Below are 19,677 nucleotides of genomic sequence, written 5' to 3'. Positions count from 1 at the left end.
GGAAGAGTAGACTGGTTTGGGGCACTGTATTAGATTAAAGGAGAGAGCAGCACTTGAGATTACATGGCGATGCTTATAGTGTCTCACTCATGTCATTACACAAAAAAGTTACGCTTACATTTGAAAAACAAAATGTAAGTTTCTAACTCTAATAGCTGCCAAGAGAAGCGTGGCAATGAAAAGGTAATAAATACTCATGTCTACAAGAAGCTTAAGCAAGTGTTTCAGATGTCAGCTGGCAGTTGTAGGTCAGGATGGGGCTGTCTCCAAGGCACATGGCTTGGGAAGAAAGGTGTGGAGGTGTGTAAGTCTAAGACCAGCAAAAACTTGGGTGAACGGCACAGAGGAATATGGTAACCAACCTGGTCCATCCTGTCCCAGGCAGAGCATGAAATGTGTGCTGCTGCTCTGAGAACAGAAGTGGCTGGGGTCAGAAGGGGATGTGACTTCTCTTAATTCAAGTCTGGATGTGGCCTTTTTCTGAAAGCTTGTACATGCAAAAAAATAACCAGAAACTCAGAAGAGAGAAAACACGTTATATTTCTTTTCTGTGTTTCAGAGTGTCGACATCTCACTCTGGGTTTAAGAGACTGTCAAGTGTCTTCTCTGTTTGTGAACTGCTGTTTTCACTAGCTTATATAGTCATTTTATTACCTTCAGAATGAACATGACCCTCTTCAACTACAGATATCTAGCAGTTCACTATAAAATGCAATTCAAGTGAGAGAAGAAATCAGAATTTTCTGTGCCTTAACAACGCCATGATGTCATTGGCAAGCATGAACCAGAGCCTGCTTCTGACGATGCTGATTTACGAGCCTAGTGCCAGCGGCACAAAACAGAGGGCACACCGAAGGCTGGGGGGTTCTCATGTGGGGGAACTCCTGCACCACACAGACAGAAAGTGTCTCGATGTTGAGCTGGAGGAGGGATGTTAAACTTCTGTCTTGGAAATTCGCCCTCTGTCACCTTTGTTCTGATCTTCCCCAGAGAGGGGGACAACAGAGGAATCTGTCTTCTCGGGGCCTGATCCATGCCGGCATTACCCTGTGCTTACAGCGGCGTAACTCCACCCATACGAATGGAGGCCCTGCCACGCACAGCTGGAGCAAAGCAGCAGGTTCTCGGTCCCTTACCTACCTCTGTGAAAAATGCACTCAGTCATTCCACTGCTGCACATTTCCCTGTTAGTATAGGCAGAAATACTGACAGGTAGTGAAAATGTATTTTTGTACCCTCATATAACCTTGAGCACTTTGCCTTGTCATTTTTTTGTTATTTTCATCCAGTCCAATATGTAATCATACTGTGGCATCACAGAGAAAACCAGATTCACGCAATCACACTTCTGCATTGGTAATGGTTATACATTTTAAGATATTGATCGACTGCAAGGAAAATAAATTGAAGTAATACAGGATTTGAGAAAGCTGCTGACTACAGACAACTGAGTCTGCAATGTTTGGGTATACTTCTTTGTTTTAGCTTATTTAGGTATCTGGAAGACTGCAGAAAGAAATTTTCTGGTATTTCAGAAAAAAAACTGTTGTATTCTAACCCTAACTAAATTGCACAGTATCACTATAAGTAAAAATCTGAAATAACAAAAGCTGAGAGGACACTCTAGCTGCCACATTTGAATGACGCCAACATCTTATGAAGTTTAGTGGCCTCTACAGAGTGGATGGGGGACCTTGATCAGTATATATCATAATGAACAACCAACCAAAACGTACCACTACTCTTCGTCGGTAGTAGTATTTGAGATGTAAAAATTGCATTATCATAGATACACTCCAACGGTATGCTCCCCCTTACAGGGAAGGCTGAAACTTATTTGCAGGATGGGTATATCGCCTATCTAATCTGAAAAAGAAAGAAAAGATTTCCCTTTTTCAGGTAGTCAGTATGATCCCCTTACTTGTTACTCAGATCTAGTTCGGAGGAAAACCCATTTAATTATGACACAGTGGAAGGAGCTCAAAGCTATAACCAGGGCTCATTTTGGAAATTCGTCAGAGAGGTCATTCAGCCCTTCGCTGTCATTCTTGTTGATTTCTGGTCCCTGAATTGAATTTTCTAAAGGCAGTAATAATCATCTATTACTGATAATTTTCTATGGGGATATTTCTTTCATCTTTCTCTCATTTATTTTTAAAAATCCTTTGACTTCTATCCTCTCATGCTCTTTTTGCTGATGTCCTCCCTGCTTCACCATTTCTTTTATTCCATTCCGTGTACCTCATCATTCAACAGCCTTACTTTGGACAGTAAAATCCATGTATTTACCTGCTGCTCTACTAAATATTGTGTATTTACCTACTGATGCCCATAGCTTGATCCAGTACCATTGTAAAACTCCACAACATTATGCTTCAGGGCAATAAGAATTCATCAGCCACCAGTAGAATGACACTGTTTATCAGCCAAATAAACACAACTTTGGATGCCAGGATTTGCTTTGATCTAGTCAACGCTCTAACTTTCATTTTGACCTTTGCCAAGCATCTTAATCTTTTTTCTTGCTAACTGTGGCTCATTTCTACATCAATAGGAGTTTTAAGAAAGCGATTAATATTTATATTTAAAAGGAAGAGGTACATCCCGCATGGGGTTAACCCTAGAACCAAGTAAGGTTTTTCCTATGGAGTGAGTATGCCAGACCCGGTTAAAAATAGCTTCTTCCATTCATTAGAGTCAGCAGATGGCCATTAATCTTCCTGAAAGTATTGATTCAAACTGCTCGTCTCCACTTTCGAGGCCCTTCGCAGACTACCCTCTCCCCATCTATCATCCCTCCTTACACAACTGAAAAGGTGGCTGGCTTTGTAACAAGTGGGTGACGGTGACAAACCAGCAGTCCCTCTTACATGCTGCCCCTCACATCTGGAGGGAGCTGTACACAGCATTAACAAAGCTTTTCCATTTGTCTCCTTTAAATGCTTTCCTAAAACTTTCCTTTGCCATAAGGACTACAAAAGCATTACATAGTTATACACTGGTGTGATGGGACTAGAGTCTCCCTAGGACATGCTCTTGCCAAGGACCATCTTGACATTGTTTATTTCTCCATCTCCGATATCTATCTGTCCCAAACTGCGATGTCTCGTCTTACACCTAGGCTGCAAGAGCTTGAATGCAAAGTCTCTGCGTTACGTACTGTCTAGCAGAACATTTCCCAGCACACTATTGCAATACAGTTACTAAGAAACAAATACTAGCTCAGGTGCTCAAGAACTGTAGGGTGCACCATGGAAAGGTGCACAGTGCCAAAACCTCATGGACTAGTGTAAGCCAAAATTAGTAAACCAGCATGGCAAGTGTTTTTGCCTGGCTGCACTTTAACCCCTGTAAGCCCAGGGCTGCACCTCAAAGAATAATGCCTGACCTGCGCTGAGACTTACTACCTTAGGCTCAATGTTAAGCCAGCATAAATATATTTCATCTAGTTCATGAACTGCCACCCTGTAAGTTTAGGTATTGCAGTTCCCTGTGTATCCAGTGCTGGTGTTACCTGTAGCAGATAACACCATGTCATTTCTATGCCAGCCAGCATAAACATGCCTTTAGCATATACGATAGATTAACTCTTTTACTTCTAGAACTGGTGTTCTGTTGTTTGCTCATAAGCTAAATGTTCACTGTGGTTCCTTTAAACTCTAGACGAGCAAATTTGGCTAATTTATGTCTTCCTTCTGCTCTAGTTTCAAGATCTTCCCAAAGCCATGTGGATTTTGCTGGAAGAAATATTGAAGATGCTAGAGGCTCTCACCAGGAAGACGTTTTAAAGACGTCAAGAAACATATATTCCTTTCTTTCCCAAACCCAAATTCCAAGACAAGAAACTACATACTTTTTGGAAAGAAACCCTACTGTCAGTAACACTCCATCCCATATAATGAAAAGGAAGACTTCCCAAGCTCAGACATCGTCAGCAAAAAAAAATGATATGGAGTCCACAGCACCTGAGAAACAATCTTTTCTTGAAAAAAGAAGTGATACACACACTTTCCTTCTGCACAAGGAGCCAGACCCCAGAGCCACAACTGTCAGTGTGACAACCCATACCCCTCTCCTTTTTAAACAATACAAACCAGGTACAACACGGACTGTTCCTTCTCATCGCAACACAAATGCAAGTTCATTCTTTGCAAGGCCGCACGCTGTTCAGCAGGCTCATTCCAAGTACAGCTATTCTCCCAGGAAGTGGCCCGGTCGAGTTGCAGTCTCAGAGACTAAACCATCCCAAGATTTCCCAACAGAGCAGCAGAGAGCATCTCCTTTGGCAACGCGCCTCGCCTCCCCTTTCCATTTAATAGGTTCTTCCCTTGATACAGCTCCCCAGAGTGCTAGCGTCCCACCAGGCTCTGCTCCCCAAGCCAAGCTTCCAGCCCAGACCACAGCAGCCAGAAAGGCGTACAACACAGCGGTGGATCATGTGGAACTGCCAAAAACCAGCGGTGGGATGCATCAGAAAGTCGTTTGTGCTAATATGCCGTGCTTTACTGGTGTGCAGTGCGAGCCGGCCGAAGATGGAGGATTTAAATGTGGGCCTTGTCCCACTGGATACAGCGGTGATGGAATTACATGTGAAGGTAAGGGGGAAAATCCTCTTTCAAATTCTTTTGTAACTTCAAATCTAATAACTCTCCAAAGTAAAAATTAATTTTTATTATAAATTTGGAGATTTTTCTAGCTGGGATCATTCTGGTTTTCAAAGCCAATTATATTTCAAAATAATAGACAAACATTCTATAACTTTGAAAAAGCTCTTTGCACTTACAAAAATGACATATTTATTTGATAATATCTAATCTGTTGAAACCAGGGACAGATTGCGATCTTGCTTACCCTTGCTTAAGGCCAGATTCATTCTACTGAAGTCATTGCATTTGAAAACATATAAAAGTTCTGTGGGAAAGGGTAAAATTGGCTCCATTTCTCTATACAACATATATTCTAGGAAAAACTAATTGTTCTGCTACCTTAAAAATTACTTTTAAATATCTATCTAATATCTTAAATACAAAACTGAACTTGTCATCTGAAATGTATAGCACCAGAAGGGTTTTCACAATATATTGACTTATTTATTAGGCAGCTTAGAATACCTCCGTAAAACAATACTATTATGCACATTGTTGAAACAATGTATTCCCTGATTTAGCTATCATTAATTACACCTTTTGTTGAAATCCCTCTGATAAGTTGATATCTTAATTGGCCTTTCACCACACAAAGCAAAAGTGTTTGCATCATTTATTTCATTCTCTTTCATGTACGGTGCCTCGCGCTCTGCACATGGAGCAGACAGGGGTAGGGGGTCTTGGCTGCGCTGCACGGCACTGCACGGCTCGGTGGTGGACCTCCCGGGGACAACCTGCTGCGAACAAGGCTTCGCGGGGGCATAAAGCCCCCAGCAATACTGCAGCCCTCCAAGCTCAGAGCAGTCCTGGAAATATATTTCAAAATTCATAAGAAAAGGTTACTATAATCTTGGGTACTATAATTTTTGCCTGTTTGCACATTCCTGAAATGTCCCTTCTAGGTTACTTGACACGAAAGACCCTGTCTTTCACCCCTGTTTTATACCTGGAGCTGGAAAAGTACCAAGGAGCTCCTAGTACTGGGAAGCCCAAAGCAAGTTTGATTGCAGAATGGCCTCCCCTCAAAGACCAGGCCCATGTACGTATGAATATTTACGAATATGGGCACACAGCAGCTTTGTGTATATTTAGTATGCCCATCAGTGTAGTCCTTAAAACATAAATCTACCTCTGCCTTTTACTGTCTTGCAAGACGAGATGTTTTCTTCAATCACTGGTATTACTGAAAATCTCTCCGGAGAGTCCTTAGGATGAAATATTTTATTACCAACATAATTCTCTGTCTCCGGGCTTGATGACATGATACACAAACATCCTTTATTTGTCTCTTGTCACTGACCGTGTCACCTGACTCAATAATAAGCCTGTCTGCTCCCTGCTTCTGCTTCATCCCGAGCCCTTCTGTGCACCTGCAAGCACCCTCCTGGAGTGCGGCCAGAAGGGTGAAGAGCACCCATTGTACCTCCAGCCGTTGATGTCTCTTCCCGTGTCAGATGCAGCTGATTCATCATGACAGATGAAGTTGAAAGATGAGGATAATTCCTTGGATTAAGGCCTGTCATAACCTCTGCTATCAGCACCTTACAATGCCGCCACGATTGTACCGACTTCCCTCAGAACTGTACCCTCTAAGAACAGGAGGCAGCAAAATTGAACAAGTGATCAAAGCTTAGATGAGACCAGCATTTGCGAAATCTTCAGGCTTTGATGCAACATCCGTAGCAAGTGAGCAAAAATGTGGACAGCCTCAGACACTATTGATAGTTGTCACCATCCTATTTGATATCAAAATTCATCAAGAAAAAAGAAACAGCCCATTGGTGGCAAGTTTTGATACCTGTGGATCTTGAGGGGATGTGACCTTTGCTTAATAAGAGTGTCTGAAAATACTCTAAGATAATAAAAACTTTACTGACTGATATTTATCTTGTGACAGAATGTAATTTTTTTTTCCATTTGTGCAGTTCAAAATCAGGCTTTGAGGACTGCTAGGGAAAAAATAAGTAGCATCCTGCAAATTAATTTCTCTTCTAAAATAAATCATACCAAATTTTATTTCCGTAATATTCTTATCCCTTTGGACAAGCCCGTCTGTCTCCCTGTTATGATTTAGTTAGAAGTCCCCTCCCTCTACTCTGTCTTCCTGCTTAGGGAATCACAGACTCATAGGGGTCCAGGCTGGAAGAGACCTCTGGGGACCATCAGGTCCAACCTCCTATCTTCTTTTGGAAGAACACAGCTAGATGTCAGTGTGTTTGGCTTATATTCAGGCATCTAAACTGAGATATGTTCAGATGCTCTTAGCAATTTCCATTTAGATCACTCCCTTCACTACCAACAACTTTGTCACCTGTAAAAAGTAGGACCTTGCTTTTACCTATCTTGCTTTGGCGTAATAAGCATTACAGATTCTTAATTCTCTTACTTCTGGCTAATTACTCTGCAGATGAGCTGAAATGAAGTAGTTCCTCAAGGGTGTACTCATCACTCCCATGCCCTTTCCTACAGCTGGCCAGGTTCTCAGCTTGCAGAGCTCTTTCACCTTCCTGCACAAAGGCAGTATTACCATTTATTAGTGGCCTAACGTTAACACTAGTCTGCTAAACAGGCAAGGCCTTGAAAAACGTGATTTCAGAGTAGCATTTTGGAGATAGTCAACATCACCTACACAATAATAAAAAATAAGCAGGAGAAATAAGGCCTACTGTAGTCCACTGGATTCTTCTGCACATCCTCTGGCAGAAGATGCTCGCTGGCCTTTATGAAATCAACTTAGCCAAGAGTTCCTCTTGTGATGAGGGAGGTTACTAAATGCATAATTTCCACTCTTAGTGTCCTTTTCAAGTATATATACCATAAAACCAATGCATTACTATGGTACACCCTGTCGTGGTTTAACCCCAGCCGGCAACTCAGCCCCACCCAGCCGCTCGCTCACTCCTCCCTGCCCAGATGAGGGAGAGCATCAGAAGGGTAAAAGTGAGAAAACTCGTGGGTTGAGATAAAGACAGTTTAATAGGGAAAGCAAAAGCTACGCACACAAGCAAAGCAAGGAATTCATTCACTCCTTCCCATGGGCAGGTAGGTGTTCAGCCATCTCCAGGACAGCAGGGCTCCAGCACGCGTAATGGTTACTTGGGAAGACAAACGCCATCACTCCGAATGTCCCCCCTTCCTTCTTCTTCCCCAGCTTTATGTACTGAGCATGACGCCGTATGGTCTGGAATAGCCCTTTGGGCAGTTGGGGTCAGCTGTCCCGGCTGTGCCCCCTCCCAGCTTCTTCTGCACCTGGCAGAGCAGGGGAAGCTGAAAAGTCCTTGACCATTGCAGCAACAACTAAAACATCCCTGGGTTATCAACACTGTCTTCAGCACAAATCCAAAACAGAGCCCCATACTAGCTGCTATAAAGAAAATTAACTCTATCCCAGCCAAAACCAGCACACACGCCTAGCAGTTTTACAGGACAGCACCTATCGCCTGCCAAAGCACACTGCAGAAGTGCCATAACACTTACAGAGCTTTATATATTTCAGCTCAGTATACCAACAGAATAAAAACCTAGTACTTTGATAATGCATAACTAGTCCAAACAGGATTGTTTCCAGAATGTTTCTGATATTTTGTCTAGTGTGTTACAAGTGGCACCTGCAACGCAGCACTTTGTAACATTTGAGGCTAATGCTCTGAAATATTCGTTAGTGTTGTTAGTCACCTTAGAGCAATTACTTGTGTCCTGCCTCTGTTCCCCACTCTACAACAGGGACATAAACCTGCACTTTCAGAGATGCCCTATCCACTGGACAAGGAAACAAATGCCGTCTTTTCCCCGGGCTCGGTTTGTTCACCAGGGTCTGTGCATATGGCACTGTCTGAGAGCAGCTGTTGTATTTCTTGAGCTCCTTAGGGTGCCCTAAGGTGGAACATGTCCTTTCCATTCAATAACAGGGTTGAAGTTAACAAAAAATTCTGCTCTGGGCATCATTGTTGTGCTTCTTGCACAACAGACCAAGAGACTAAACCTGAAGCCTGAAGAAAAATAAGAATTTAAGCCAAATTCCTGGTCATGCTTGTTTTTATTTCTCTAACCCCAAGTTCATTCGATAAGGAGTGTCTGGTTACTAAAATCGTCCGATTAAAAAGTCAAAGACTCAGTTCCACAGAATACAGACAATTATTTAAAACTATTTTGGATTAGGTGACAGTTAAGGACTATTGTCTTTCTAGTTTTTTAGTAGTCATAAAAGTTCCTTGGAATTCCTATGGAAGATAAAGTCATGCTGCTTTAGAAACATTTTCTTAAAAACGTTAAGTCAGTAAAACTCTGGGATATTTTATAGGCTTTGCACGGTATTTTCTGACAGAAGGGGAAGTCTAGAACAGCCGTAGTCATGCTTTCTGCTCAAGAGTTAAAAACACGGCGTTGCCGTGGCATTACAAAACCACTGTTGAAACCAAATAATTTTCAAAATAACAGGAAAGACAGAGTAGTTGGGAAAGTATTACAACCTCAGGATGCACAGCTGGCTGAAACGAGGCAAAAAAAACCCAGGTAGCTGACATTCGTCTGTTCTGGCATTTTTACACCCAAAAAGCTCTACCATATCAGACCAAAAGTCCTTCCCCTATCTCCAGTAGCTACCAACGGCAGATGTCTGGCAGTACATGGTAAAGATATAGGGATACTGTCCAGAATAGTCTCTCAGCAAGTTATGGATCATGTGCTCCAAAAAGCAAAGGTGATGCCTTTGAACAGTACCCTGTTCAACCTTTCTGGGCCACATCTGATTTTGCAGTTTTCTAGCCTATCCCCGCAGGTCACGTCTTTCCCAATGACCTAATCTATTTACTTGTTTTTCGTACAAAAGCTCTTCTATAACTTTGGTTATCCCTGTCACCTTTTTTTGCATCTTTTCCACTTTTACTGTATCTTTTCCAAGCTGGGGGATCAGACCTGAACATGGTATTTAAGGTGTAGCTCACCATGGATACAGACCATAATAAAGTCTGGCATTTTGTGCTCTGCTCATTTCTTAACAATTCCTAACACTTTATTTGCTTTTTTGACTGCAGATGAGCACTCAGCTGACATTTCACAAAAGCAAAATCCATTAGTACAACCTAACCAGAACCGTTGTCTGCATTTGTATTCGCAATTTATTCAGTCAAGTTAATCTTGTTAATTTTCTATTTGCTATGATGGGTATTTATTTCAATACTGGGCTCTGGACTGCTGGACTATTTAAATATGCATATGAGTTATTTTAATTGCACTAATACATGCTTTAACGCTATGCTTTATTTCCTTTATCTGTGTATCTTACATGCAAAAGAAAGGCTTCAATCCACATCTGTTCAAAAGGAAAACCAATAACCTGGCTAGCCTGCAACATAACTTTCTTTTCCTTTTTTTCCCTCCCTTGTGCTGCACATACTCAAACTGCATCTGTACATTTAGGAAATTAGATTAATGCATCTTTGAAAGAAAATAAATGATGTACAATAATTGCATGAAACAAGGTAGACTAGGCTCCTTCCAGTGAATTTTCAAGTTTTTAAATGGAACTGCAGGCAACGTTCTCACACCTCCGAGCCTTGCTTTAATGGTGCACGGCCAGGACCTCAAGTGCCGGACAGCACCGGGAGTTTACTCGCTGTTGAGATGTTAAGCAATAACTCTGTCCTGGAAGCCATTTGCTGATTAGGTTATCAAAAATGGAGGAAACAACACAGCATCTGGTATTCCTGAGTACCCCCAAAGATATCGTAGAGAAACTTATAAAAAGTGCATGATCTCATTTTAATGGAAAAAAGTAGTCTTGGGATATTTCCCAAAAAGCCCTTTCAGAGAAAACAATAATGGACTTCTCCGTTTTCACCTCCAGATTTTAAATTATAAACATAAACATACGTACATTTGACAGCCAGATTGACCATTTGCAGCAATGTTTTCCTCTTTACTGTCATTTTATACCATCCAAAACCGCTTAGTATAAAAACACTGCAATACCTTTGCACAGTTTAGCAAATGTTTATGGAAAAAAATATTCATTCCAGACGATGAAAGATAGAAGTTTCGGAAAAGAATTTGACACAAACAATATATTTCTATTATGGAGGGAAATGTCTTTTAGGTGAATGTTACTCTCGCTTTCACATTGCAGCCAGTGTTCAGTTTTTATCTTTTGCTATTCACCAGTAATAGAATAGTTTTAAACATTTTACTATTAAATGTCACCATAAGAGCTAAATGTTTTAATATCCAAAATACCATGTTCTTTTCTGACAGTTCAGATGCATCTCGAAATGTGTAAAGGCCAGATGGAAAGTACTCTATTCAAATGGACACATTCGCTTTAAGTGCTACGTACAAAACACGCTGAAATAAAGCATAATATGTTTGAATGTCACTGTACTTGGCATAGCACTTAGGCACCTGGAGGCTTTATGCAACCGCCGTCCTACAGGAAAGGCAATCACATTTCACGTACTTCAAAAAGAGCAGTACGTTTTTCCCAGGCTTCGTGTTTCCCTGTCTCCATGCAGAGAATATTGCCTAATTCTACCTAGTGTTAATTTCTAATTGCAAAGAAATTCCTTTGTAAGCCAGTCGTGTGCTTACTCAAGCCCGGAAGAGCGGAGGCGTTTCGGATGGACGCGTGGGCAGCGGCCAGGTCGGCACCCTCCTTTCAAAGCCCTACGCCTGTCATTGACTTCAGTGAGATGCAGTGTAAGCCCCCAAATGCAAGTGGTGGCTTATAAATATAGTGCTGCAATTTTAAAGGAATAACAGATTTCCTTGAAAACAGCTGCAATTTCTTTCCCTTTCTTCTACTTTCCATTTCTTCATGGACTGCTACCTGCTGTTCACCCTAATAGAGGTGAGACCCCGAGCTGCCTGAGCCTCTGACCTGTTCCAACAGCTGCTACCAGTGGCTGAATTAGAAGAACTTTGGGAAAGGTTAACACTAACTGCTTAAATGGGTTTAAATCAAATCTATTTAGTTGTCCAGACAACGTCGATTTTTTTTTATTCTTTTTTTTCTCCCAGATGTACACTTCAAATTTCAGCTAAACACATGCTGAATTGCAAATGTCTAAACCTTATAGCCCATCAAATCAAAACTAAATTTAGCTTAATGACATTCCCAGCATGTATAGTACAGATCTAAACTATATCTAGCGAGTTTTCTGTTCTCAGGCATGTCAAATCCTCAAGTTATTTTAATGCAGCATTGAAAATTTCACAGTTAAAACTATATGGTAACAGGAAATGTAAATACTGAAGTACCTGAAGAGCAGACCTAATACCAAATATATTTCCTTAATGTTCTTTGTGTCAAAATGGTTTATTTAAAGGTACCTTCTTGGAGCTTATCTTTTTAACTGCAATTGGAAAATGTGCGGTGGCTTTCATAACTTTTTTGGACGGCAAAGTTCACATGCAATGGCTTTATCTGAAGGTTTGGTGGTATCATAAGAGGTGAGGAGGCCTTCAATGCATGAGCTTTGTTTAAATTGTGTGGTGCCACAAGTGTTTGTCCTTCATTTAGCTTTCCAGTTACACAGTCCATTTGCCAGTTTTAAGAGCAAAATGTGGTACATTTGGGGTTTTTTTTTTTCCCCTTGTAGAAATACTTAAAATGAAAGATGCTTTGTTTCAGAGCTCTTTAGCTTCATTTTACATTTTCCTTGGAATAACCTTGCTTAGCTTCATATCCATTATAAAAGACAAAACTCTGCCAGTAAAGTGTGCCAAAGTACAACATTTTTCTCTGCATTCGCTTCCCAAGCACATGGAAAGATATTTTTCATTCTGCTATGTGAGGTGGCTTTTTTTTCTGAAGGCGTAAGTGGGAGCCAGCTGACACACACGCTTTGCTCTGCTCCTGCACACAGCACTTCTTCTTAGAGTAGGCGCCAGTGGTCATCTTCTACCTTCAGCGGTCTTCTCTCCTCCTCTCCTGCGTTTGGCGTACAAAACTACTTCTTATAGAGGGCTACAAATAGAAGTGTTCATGATATCAGATGTCAGGTATCTACCTTAGATGTTAGGTTTAAGAGGCTAAACCTTCCAGGCACAATAAAGCCACGAGGCTTGTAATGATCAGCATTTAAAAAGCAAACAAGTGTCTTCAGCAAAGCGCGTGTTTCAAGAGCTGCAGTATTTTCCAGCTTTACGCAATACACCTGCTCATCCTCATTCTTCCGAAGAATGACACTGAATATTGCAATACGTCAAGAAATCATCTAACTTGCTGGTTTGTCTGCAGACCTCGCACTACTTATTAAACATTTAAATTGTTGCTTAAATGTTTGTCGTTTTGCTGACAAATTACCATACAACTCTTTTCTATACAGAAGAAACACTTCACCTCTGTTTTAGCATAACTTCTGGCACCTCTTAAGGCTTACTGAACATCCACAAGGCAAATTTGTACAGAGAGATGGGCAAGGTCTTTAGTATTAACTACATTTGTACTTGATCCATCCTTAGATGTAAAAAATGCATACTTAAACATGTGCATGATCAGAAGTTAAATATGATTATGTTAAAATCATTCCCTTGCAGACATTATATAGCTACTCATTAGTTAGTGCTGTATTACTAATCTGATACCTACTTTTATCCTGCAGTTTTCCTCAGTAGCCAAATTACTTGTTGGATTAATAAAATGGTATGGGAAAAGTAGTAACAAGTGCTGTGCTCATAACCACACAGAATGTAATATTTGAACTGTATTTTTTTTCCCTCATGTTTTATTCTTGCAGTGCAGTGTGATCCACCATGTGAGAATGGAGGAACTTGTCTATCTCAAAATACTTGTTCTTGTGCTTATGGATTTGTTGGTCCTCGATGTGAAACAAGTATGTATGAACTCATTCAGGCTTTTCTCCTCATTACATGTTTGAATTTGAAGAAAATTAGAAGACAAAAAAAAAGCCTTTTTATTTTTCTGTATTTCCCCTTAAAGTGATGATTGAACACAGCAAGGAAATCAAAGTATAATATATTGAAGTAATACAGTACCTAAACTATTTCAGAGCATATATTTACCAGTAACATAGTTATATTATGTAAAAATATGCACATCTATATCAACATTTTCTACATAAAAGTGCTTCTGGAAAAACAAACAAGCAAAAACCTCCATGTTATTTATGGTAACATTTATGAAATTCAAGGTTGTGTGAGTGAATGCAGTAATACCAGTTTCGAGAACACAAAAAGACAACCATACCTATTAGGAGTCACGCTATTGTGCAATACAAGTTACAAAAGAGGTTCAGTATATAGAAATCTGGGAAAAAAAATCAGCCTTCAAACCCTTCTATATTAGCTGAATGGCAAAACATATGCAGTTCCATTATTACAGTCCTTGCTGCTTATTTAAATATCAGGTTGCCCTTGACAGGAATATAATTTTATCTCTGAACCAGAGTAGCTGGAATACTTAAAAAGCAAAGAATTTGAGATGCAGGACTTCTAACAGAGAAAGAAAACCAAGGAAAGTGACAGGTCCATCCCTCAGTTTACCTCTTGGACTAATACCATTAGTTATTTGCTGTAATAGAGCAACTTTAGGATCTGCATCTTGGTTTCCGATAAGAGATTTTGATCCTTTGCATATTTTCCAGTGGTGTGTAACAGGCACTGTCACAACGGCGGGGTCTGCGTGTCTCCGGATGAGTGCAAATGCAGCAACGGATGGAGCAGCCCTTCTTGCGAAACAGGTAAGCGGTTAGAAACGCCTGGTCTCTCCTGTCTTTTGCTGCCTGAAATCCATGTCATTCCTGCAATTCAGTGGTCAGACTGGAAATTGCTTAAAGAATTAAAACGTAAGAACACGAGAACCAGTAAAGGGCAAAACCTCGGAAGGCTTTGAGTTTATGTAAGTATTCATAAGCTTACACGTTTATCGAAATCTCAGGGTCACGTAGAGGAAACGCACAAAAAAACCTTTTTGCAGCTTTTTAAGCTTGTGTGATTCTGGAATTTATTCTTAGCATGCACAAAACCAAAACCAAAGCTATTTACCATTTCAGAAGTTACAACTTTACTAGGTAGCCTCTGCAAATGAGAGTAATTTTCACTGGCACTTTGGAGATATGTTGATTTACAGTCTCAGCTGCCACGGACGTAACCTCACTCTTTGTTGGTCTTGTTCACGAAGAGCTCAAAGAATGCGTCCTGCCCCACACCCGCAGTGGCAGAGATGAGGGCAATGCAGCCATCTGCACTGCTCACGGTCTACGCAACTTCCAGTTTTCATTGCTTTTAACCCTACACATTTCTCTCAAGGTATGATGGTGGAGCAGGAAGAAGAAGGGTTTGGCTTTTGGTGATTTTTAACGATATGCAGTCAAATCTGAACTTAAAAGTACAATTTACGGAGACAGGAATAGAAGGAGGCCAGTTTAAGTTAGGACAAGAACGTCAGCAGGCAACCGTGACTTCTGGTGCTAAGTTAGCAACTACGTACGCACTTCTAATACTGCATAGTCTAAGGAAGAAAAGCGAACATAGAAGCGTAAGCTACCAGAAACTGAGACTGGCTACTCAGATTTTTGTGGTCCAGTTCTTGGATTCAGGTTCGCCATTCCAGAAGACAGCTTGTGACTGTACGAGAAAAAACAGAAGCCTGTTTGCAAAGGAGAACGTAACCGTTCACCCCCTAACGTTAAACATCCTGCTGCTGCCAGAATTCACGCTGCTCCTCCTGCGTTTCAGACTTGCAGAGTACCTACAAAGGCATCCACAGAAGTGTGCACGCTCAGGGGAAAGCCACCTCCACACGTCAGTACAAAATGACAAGGTGAAGATTGGAACTAGGTACCTATTTCTAGTCAGGGCTCATAGTTTTGAACCCTGTTTTGAATAGATACAGCTCAGACCTTCCTCTCAGGGCCTAGGCGCTAAAAGCTGGAGTACATATTTTTTCCCCAAAGGCACAGCAACTACAGCACTCACCTGGGACAAGACATGCAAAATAGTGAAATATTAAAAGGAGCAAGAACGAGGAGTACCTTAATTAATGCCAAACCTCAAGGCTACGGAGGCAGTCTGCCTCTGCCATAGTGAATATTAAATGACTACGACACCTTCAGCCTATATTACCTTTCCTGGAAGGTGAGAGATGTCATTTTAACCTCCATCTCCCGGAGCCTGCTCTTCCTGGAAGTGTTGAAATGACAGACCTACTGAGGATACGTAAATTAACCTAGCTAAGATCCATGGTAAATGACCGGGATTGCCACTAGTTATTCTGGTTCCCACTCTCTCCTCTTTTTCCTGTGGGACATTACTCTCCTTGAGTTCTGCAAATTTATTTTGGGGTGGCTTTAAACAGGATTATTCCAAGAGGAGGACAAGCAACAGCAGCAGAAGCAGTAATTTCCAACCCAGAATAATAGCAGCAGAATTTGTTTGTCTGCCAATACCTTCGGTGAAAGACTATCAGGCTCACCTCTCTGGCACTGTTTTGTGTGCGCTACACAGAGTATTTTGTGGATACTGCTGGGCTTTCCTGCCTCAAGTGATATGATAGGAGTCTCTGCATGAACACAGATATAGAAACAAAAAAAAAAGGGACTTAAGGGACTTGACCAATGGAAATATAATCACTGACAGAGTGTGGACGTGTGTGAACTAGCTAGGACAATGAGGCAACTAATCCAAATTCACCATTAGCAATGAATGAAGTCCATTTTGACTTCATAAGCGATTGCTGCTTGGTCACAAAAGGCTCTCATCTAGATGACAATTTCACTTTTTTCGCTTTCCAAATTGACATTTTATTTCTCCTTTAGTTCATCTGAAACATTTTAGCGACCCTTCATTTATTTAAGCTTAAATGTATTTAATTTATTTAATGGGCTATTCTGTAAGATACTGAAAGACAAAGGGAATAGAAGAAAAAAGACTTTTAAAGTATCACTCTGCTTTACAATGAAAAACCTTATTGGATTCCTTATTCTTCACACAGTGACTTCCCAACTACACTAATTTGCAATTCTAATACATTTTTTTCAACAGTCAGGTACTTGCCACACAGAAATATGCAAGACAGCTTTTAATTCCTAATGCCTGTTGTATCATCTACAGTAATAACAGAAAAATAAAGAGGCAAAGGGAGCTCAGCCAGTGGCCCTGTTGGTGATGCATGAGCCAATATGTTGTGGGAACTGGCATTTAAATGAGGCAGAACAAACGGAGGTTTTGCAGTGCATACCTATTCAACTTCACGGGAATGCCACGATGCTCTGCTGAACTCAGACAAAGCAGCAAACGGTTAATATCTCATCTCCAGGTTACCCAGGCTGTATGCAATGTGACCACATTTTACTACCTTGGGATCGTGGTTGGTGAGGATACTAAAGTGGAAGCAAATGAACTGTGCAAATCAAAGGAAGACATCAGAAATCAACTACTAAATTGTATTTTATTTCATCCCCCAAGCTATGCTAAAACACCACTGAAACGCTCCCACTGTGTCGGCAATGAATAAATGCCACAGCACAACTGACCAGCAAGGACCGTGTGAAATTTATCACAATGTTACTAGAAATGTTTATTCTAATGACCTGTGCAGCAGCAAAAGAATGCCTACTCCAAAAAATTCAAAATTATAAGAGATTCATATAGTTATCTTATATTCACATACAGCTGTGTGCAATCCTGTGTGCTTGAATGGAGGAATCTGTGTACGGCCAAATACGTGTACATGTCCTTACGGTTTCTATGGGCCACAGTGCCAGCGAGGTAAGAAAGTTCTGTTTATCATCTTGATAAAGGATCCAGGCTTAAAATATAAACAGCAGCCTATATCATTACCTGCCCCCACAGGAAGGAGATCCAGAGACTTTCCTTGTCATAACTCCCTGTGTGCTCCTTTGATGTTATAGTCTGTCGTAAATCTGCGTTATATTGTTCTTAATGGTATTGTGAAGGAGTAAGCACTTATTTATGATGGCATTAATGATAACTAAACAATTAATCCAAAACTATCTGAACTTAGTGATATCACTAATTAGCAACTCTTCAATTAAATGTTAAAGCATGGCTCTACTTTGTTCATTTTGCATACTCTATAGTGTGTACTATACTGTGTTTCAGAGCCAGATGATAATTTATCTTCAAATGGGGCTCACAGTATCACCTACTTGACCATCCTAGAGTGTAATGGATTGGAGACTTGTATAGGACTTCTTCAGATCCCTGCTCAAAGATCTGATCAAATATCTGCCTGACATAGAGCAGGACCTGATTTTGAATCCCTGTCCTGAAGGGGAGAGCTCTAAACTGAGGCTAACAGTACCTTGGGCTTCTTGCTCACTTCATTTGTGCTGCAGAAGTCATATTAATGAAAACTTTACCCATTAGCCCAGGCAGAATAGACACGAGAGAAACTCATGTTTAGGGCTCAAATAGCTGGAAGACCCCTGTGCTTATACCACTTGCTTTTCATTTTTTTGAGCATGGCTCTAATAACCCCTCCTGAATCTGGGAATATAAATACACTCTTATTACCAAACCTGAATTATTTCAATATTAAAAGTTCTTTTCTCTTTCTCTCTCTCTTTTGTTTCCCTGGAGTTCCTAGATGAATGCAATCCCAATGCATATTTTTGCAAGTGAATGATTCACACACAAAAAGCTAATTGCAAATGGAGCTTGCTGGAAGCTCTTTGTTTTTGTGATCTTGGGGGTGAAGGAGAGAGTGAAAATGATACAGACTGTAATTTGATGATCTTTCTCTTGAGGTTCAACATGGAAGGTGATTTTCAACATCCAGGTGATTTGGAATTTTTATGCTTTAAGTGTTATGGTTTAGACAGAACTAAAACTTGAAAATAAATATCCACATTTGTGGGATATGGAAGTGATATGGGGAGATAGTGGATGGATGCTGAAGAAAAGCAAAGCCCTTCCTTCTTCATTGAGAAGGGGGGAAGAAATAGCACCAAAACCAAGTTAGCAAATATCAAACTCTGATCTATATTGCACGGGCAGAAGCCCTTGAAGAAGCCCTTTAGCTAGAGAGTTAAAACCTAAGAGATTCTCAGGAATATTTCAACCACTTAACTGCAGGTATCTAAAAGGGACCCTGAGGTGCTAGGAGTCATGTCCCACATTCTTTCCACAAACAAGAGAGAATCAGGATCTCCAGCTAGGCATCTGCCCAAATCACCCTTTGGAGAGACACCTTCTCTACCCCGACTAAAGAAAAAAGGCTCTGCAGACTGGTCTCCCAACACAGGCACCTAAATAAGGAGCCTATATTTAGGCAACAGTGATGCCCTGTGTGATTTCAGTGCACAAAACTTTTGCTTTCCTTTCACTAGCTGTTTGCGTTCCCCCTTGTAAGAACGGTGGGCACTGTGTTCGAACCAATGTGTGCTCCTGTACCGAAGGCTACATTGGAAGAAGGTGTCAGAAAAGTAAGTTACAAACTTCCCTTTGCTTTCCAATGTTCTCTGACTCATAAACAATTTTTGTCGCTTTTGTGCATGTTCAACAGAATATTTAGTCTGGATTTATACCATGATCTCCTATATTTCTATTAGAGCACATATAGCACTACGTTATTTCTAAAACCAACTTGTTAATAAGAATAGCATTAAGTCAAGTCAATGTTGGGAGTAGAACATTTTGCTAGAATCCTCTTTAAATATTTCATGCATTCAGAATGAGTAACACTCATATTTGGAGATGAATTAATTATTTTGCATTAAAGAATTTGGGGGCAAAAAATTAAAGCCAAAGGCAGAGTAGCTGACTGAGATTCTTAAAAATATTAGAACATCATACTTCTAGCTTAATTAAGGCGGTTGGTTAACAACGCTTCAGCCTTGCCTTTGTTCTTTTCACTGAAAACTCCCTCTTCACCTTAGCATCGATATTCATATTCAATTCTTCTGTTCTTCTGGGGAAATAGGTTATTTTGGCACTTTTACAGACTCTATTGCTCAACAATATCTGTCACCCGGGGAGTTTAGGATATGTATGTGAAAACCATTTTTTTTTTTTTTTTTTTTTAATTATTTCTTAACCAGTTTGATATTGGCAA

The 19,677-nt window shown here is 40.6% G+C and overlaps 1 protein-coding gene across 1 annotated transcript in view; it reads left to right on the top strand.

Moving 5' to 3' along the window:
• The window catches only part of LOC142414251 (von Willebrand factor D and EGF domain-containing protein-like), a 185,121-nt gene that overhangs the window by 137,430 nt on the left and 28,014 nt on the right, over positions 1 to 19,677 (top strand). Inside the window, exons 21-25 of the mRNA XM_075511234.1 lie at positions 3,705 to 4,595; positions 13,379 to 13,474; positions 14,246 to 14,341; positions 17,274 to 17,369; positions 18,953 to 19,048. Coding sequence (XP_075367349.1) covers positions 3,705 to 4,595; positions 13,379 to 13,474; positions 14,246 to 14,341; positions 17,274 to 17,369; positions 18,953 to 19,048 — 1,275 coding nt within the window. The remainder of the gene's footprint in view (positions 1 to 3,704; positions 4,596 to 13,378; positions 13,475 to 14,245; positions 14,342 to 17,273; positions 17,370 to 18,952; positions 19,049 to 19,677) is intronic.

This window comes from Mycteria americana, chromosome 9 (genome assembly GCF_035582795.1).
Source record: "Mycteria americana isolate JAX WOST 10 ecotype Jacksonville Zoo and Gardens chromosome 9, USCA_MyAme_1.0, whole genome shotgun sequence".
Classification (NCBI taxonomy): Eukaryota; Metazoa; Chordata; class Aves; order Ciconiiformes; family Ciconiidae; genus Mycteria; species Mycteria americana.
The sequence above is the reverse complement of the archived record's forward strand: the minus strand, read 5'-3'. Positions and strand labels throughout refer to the sequence as shown.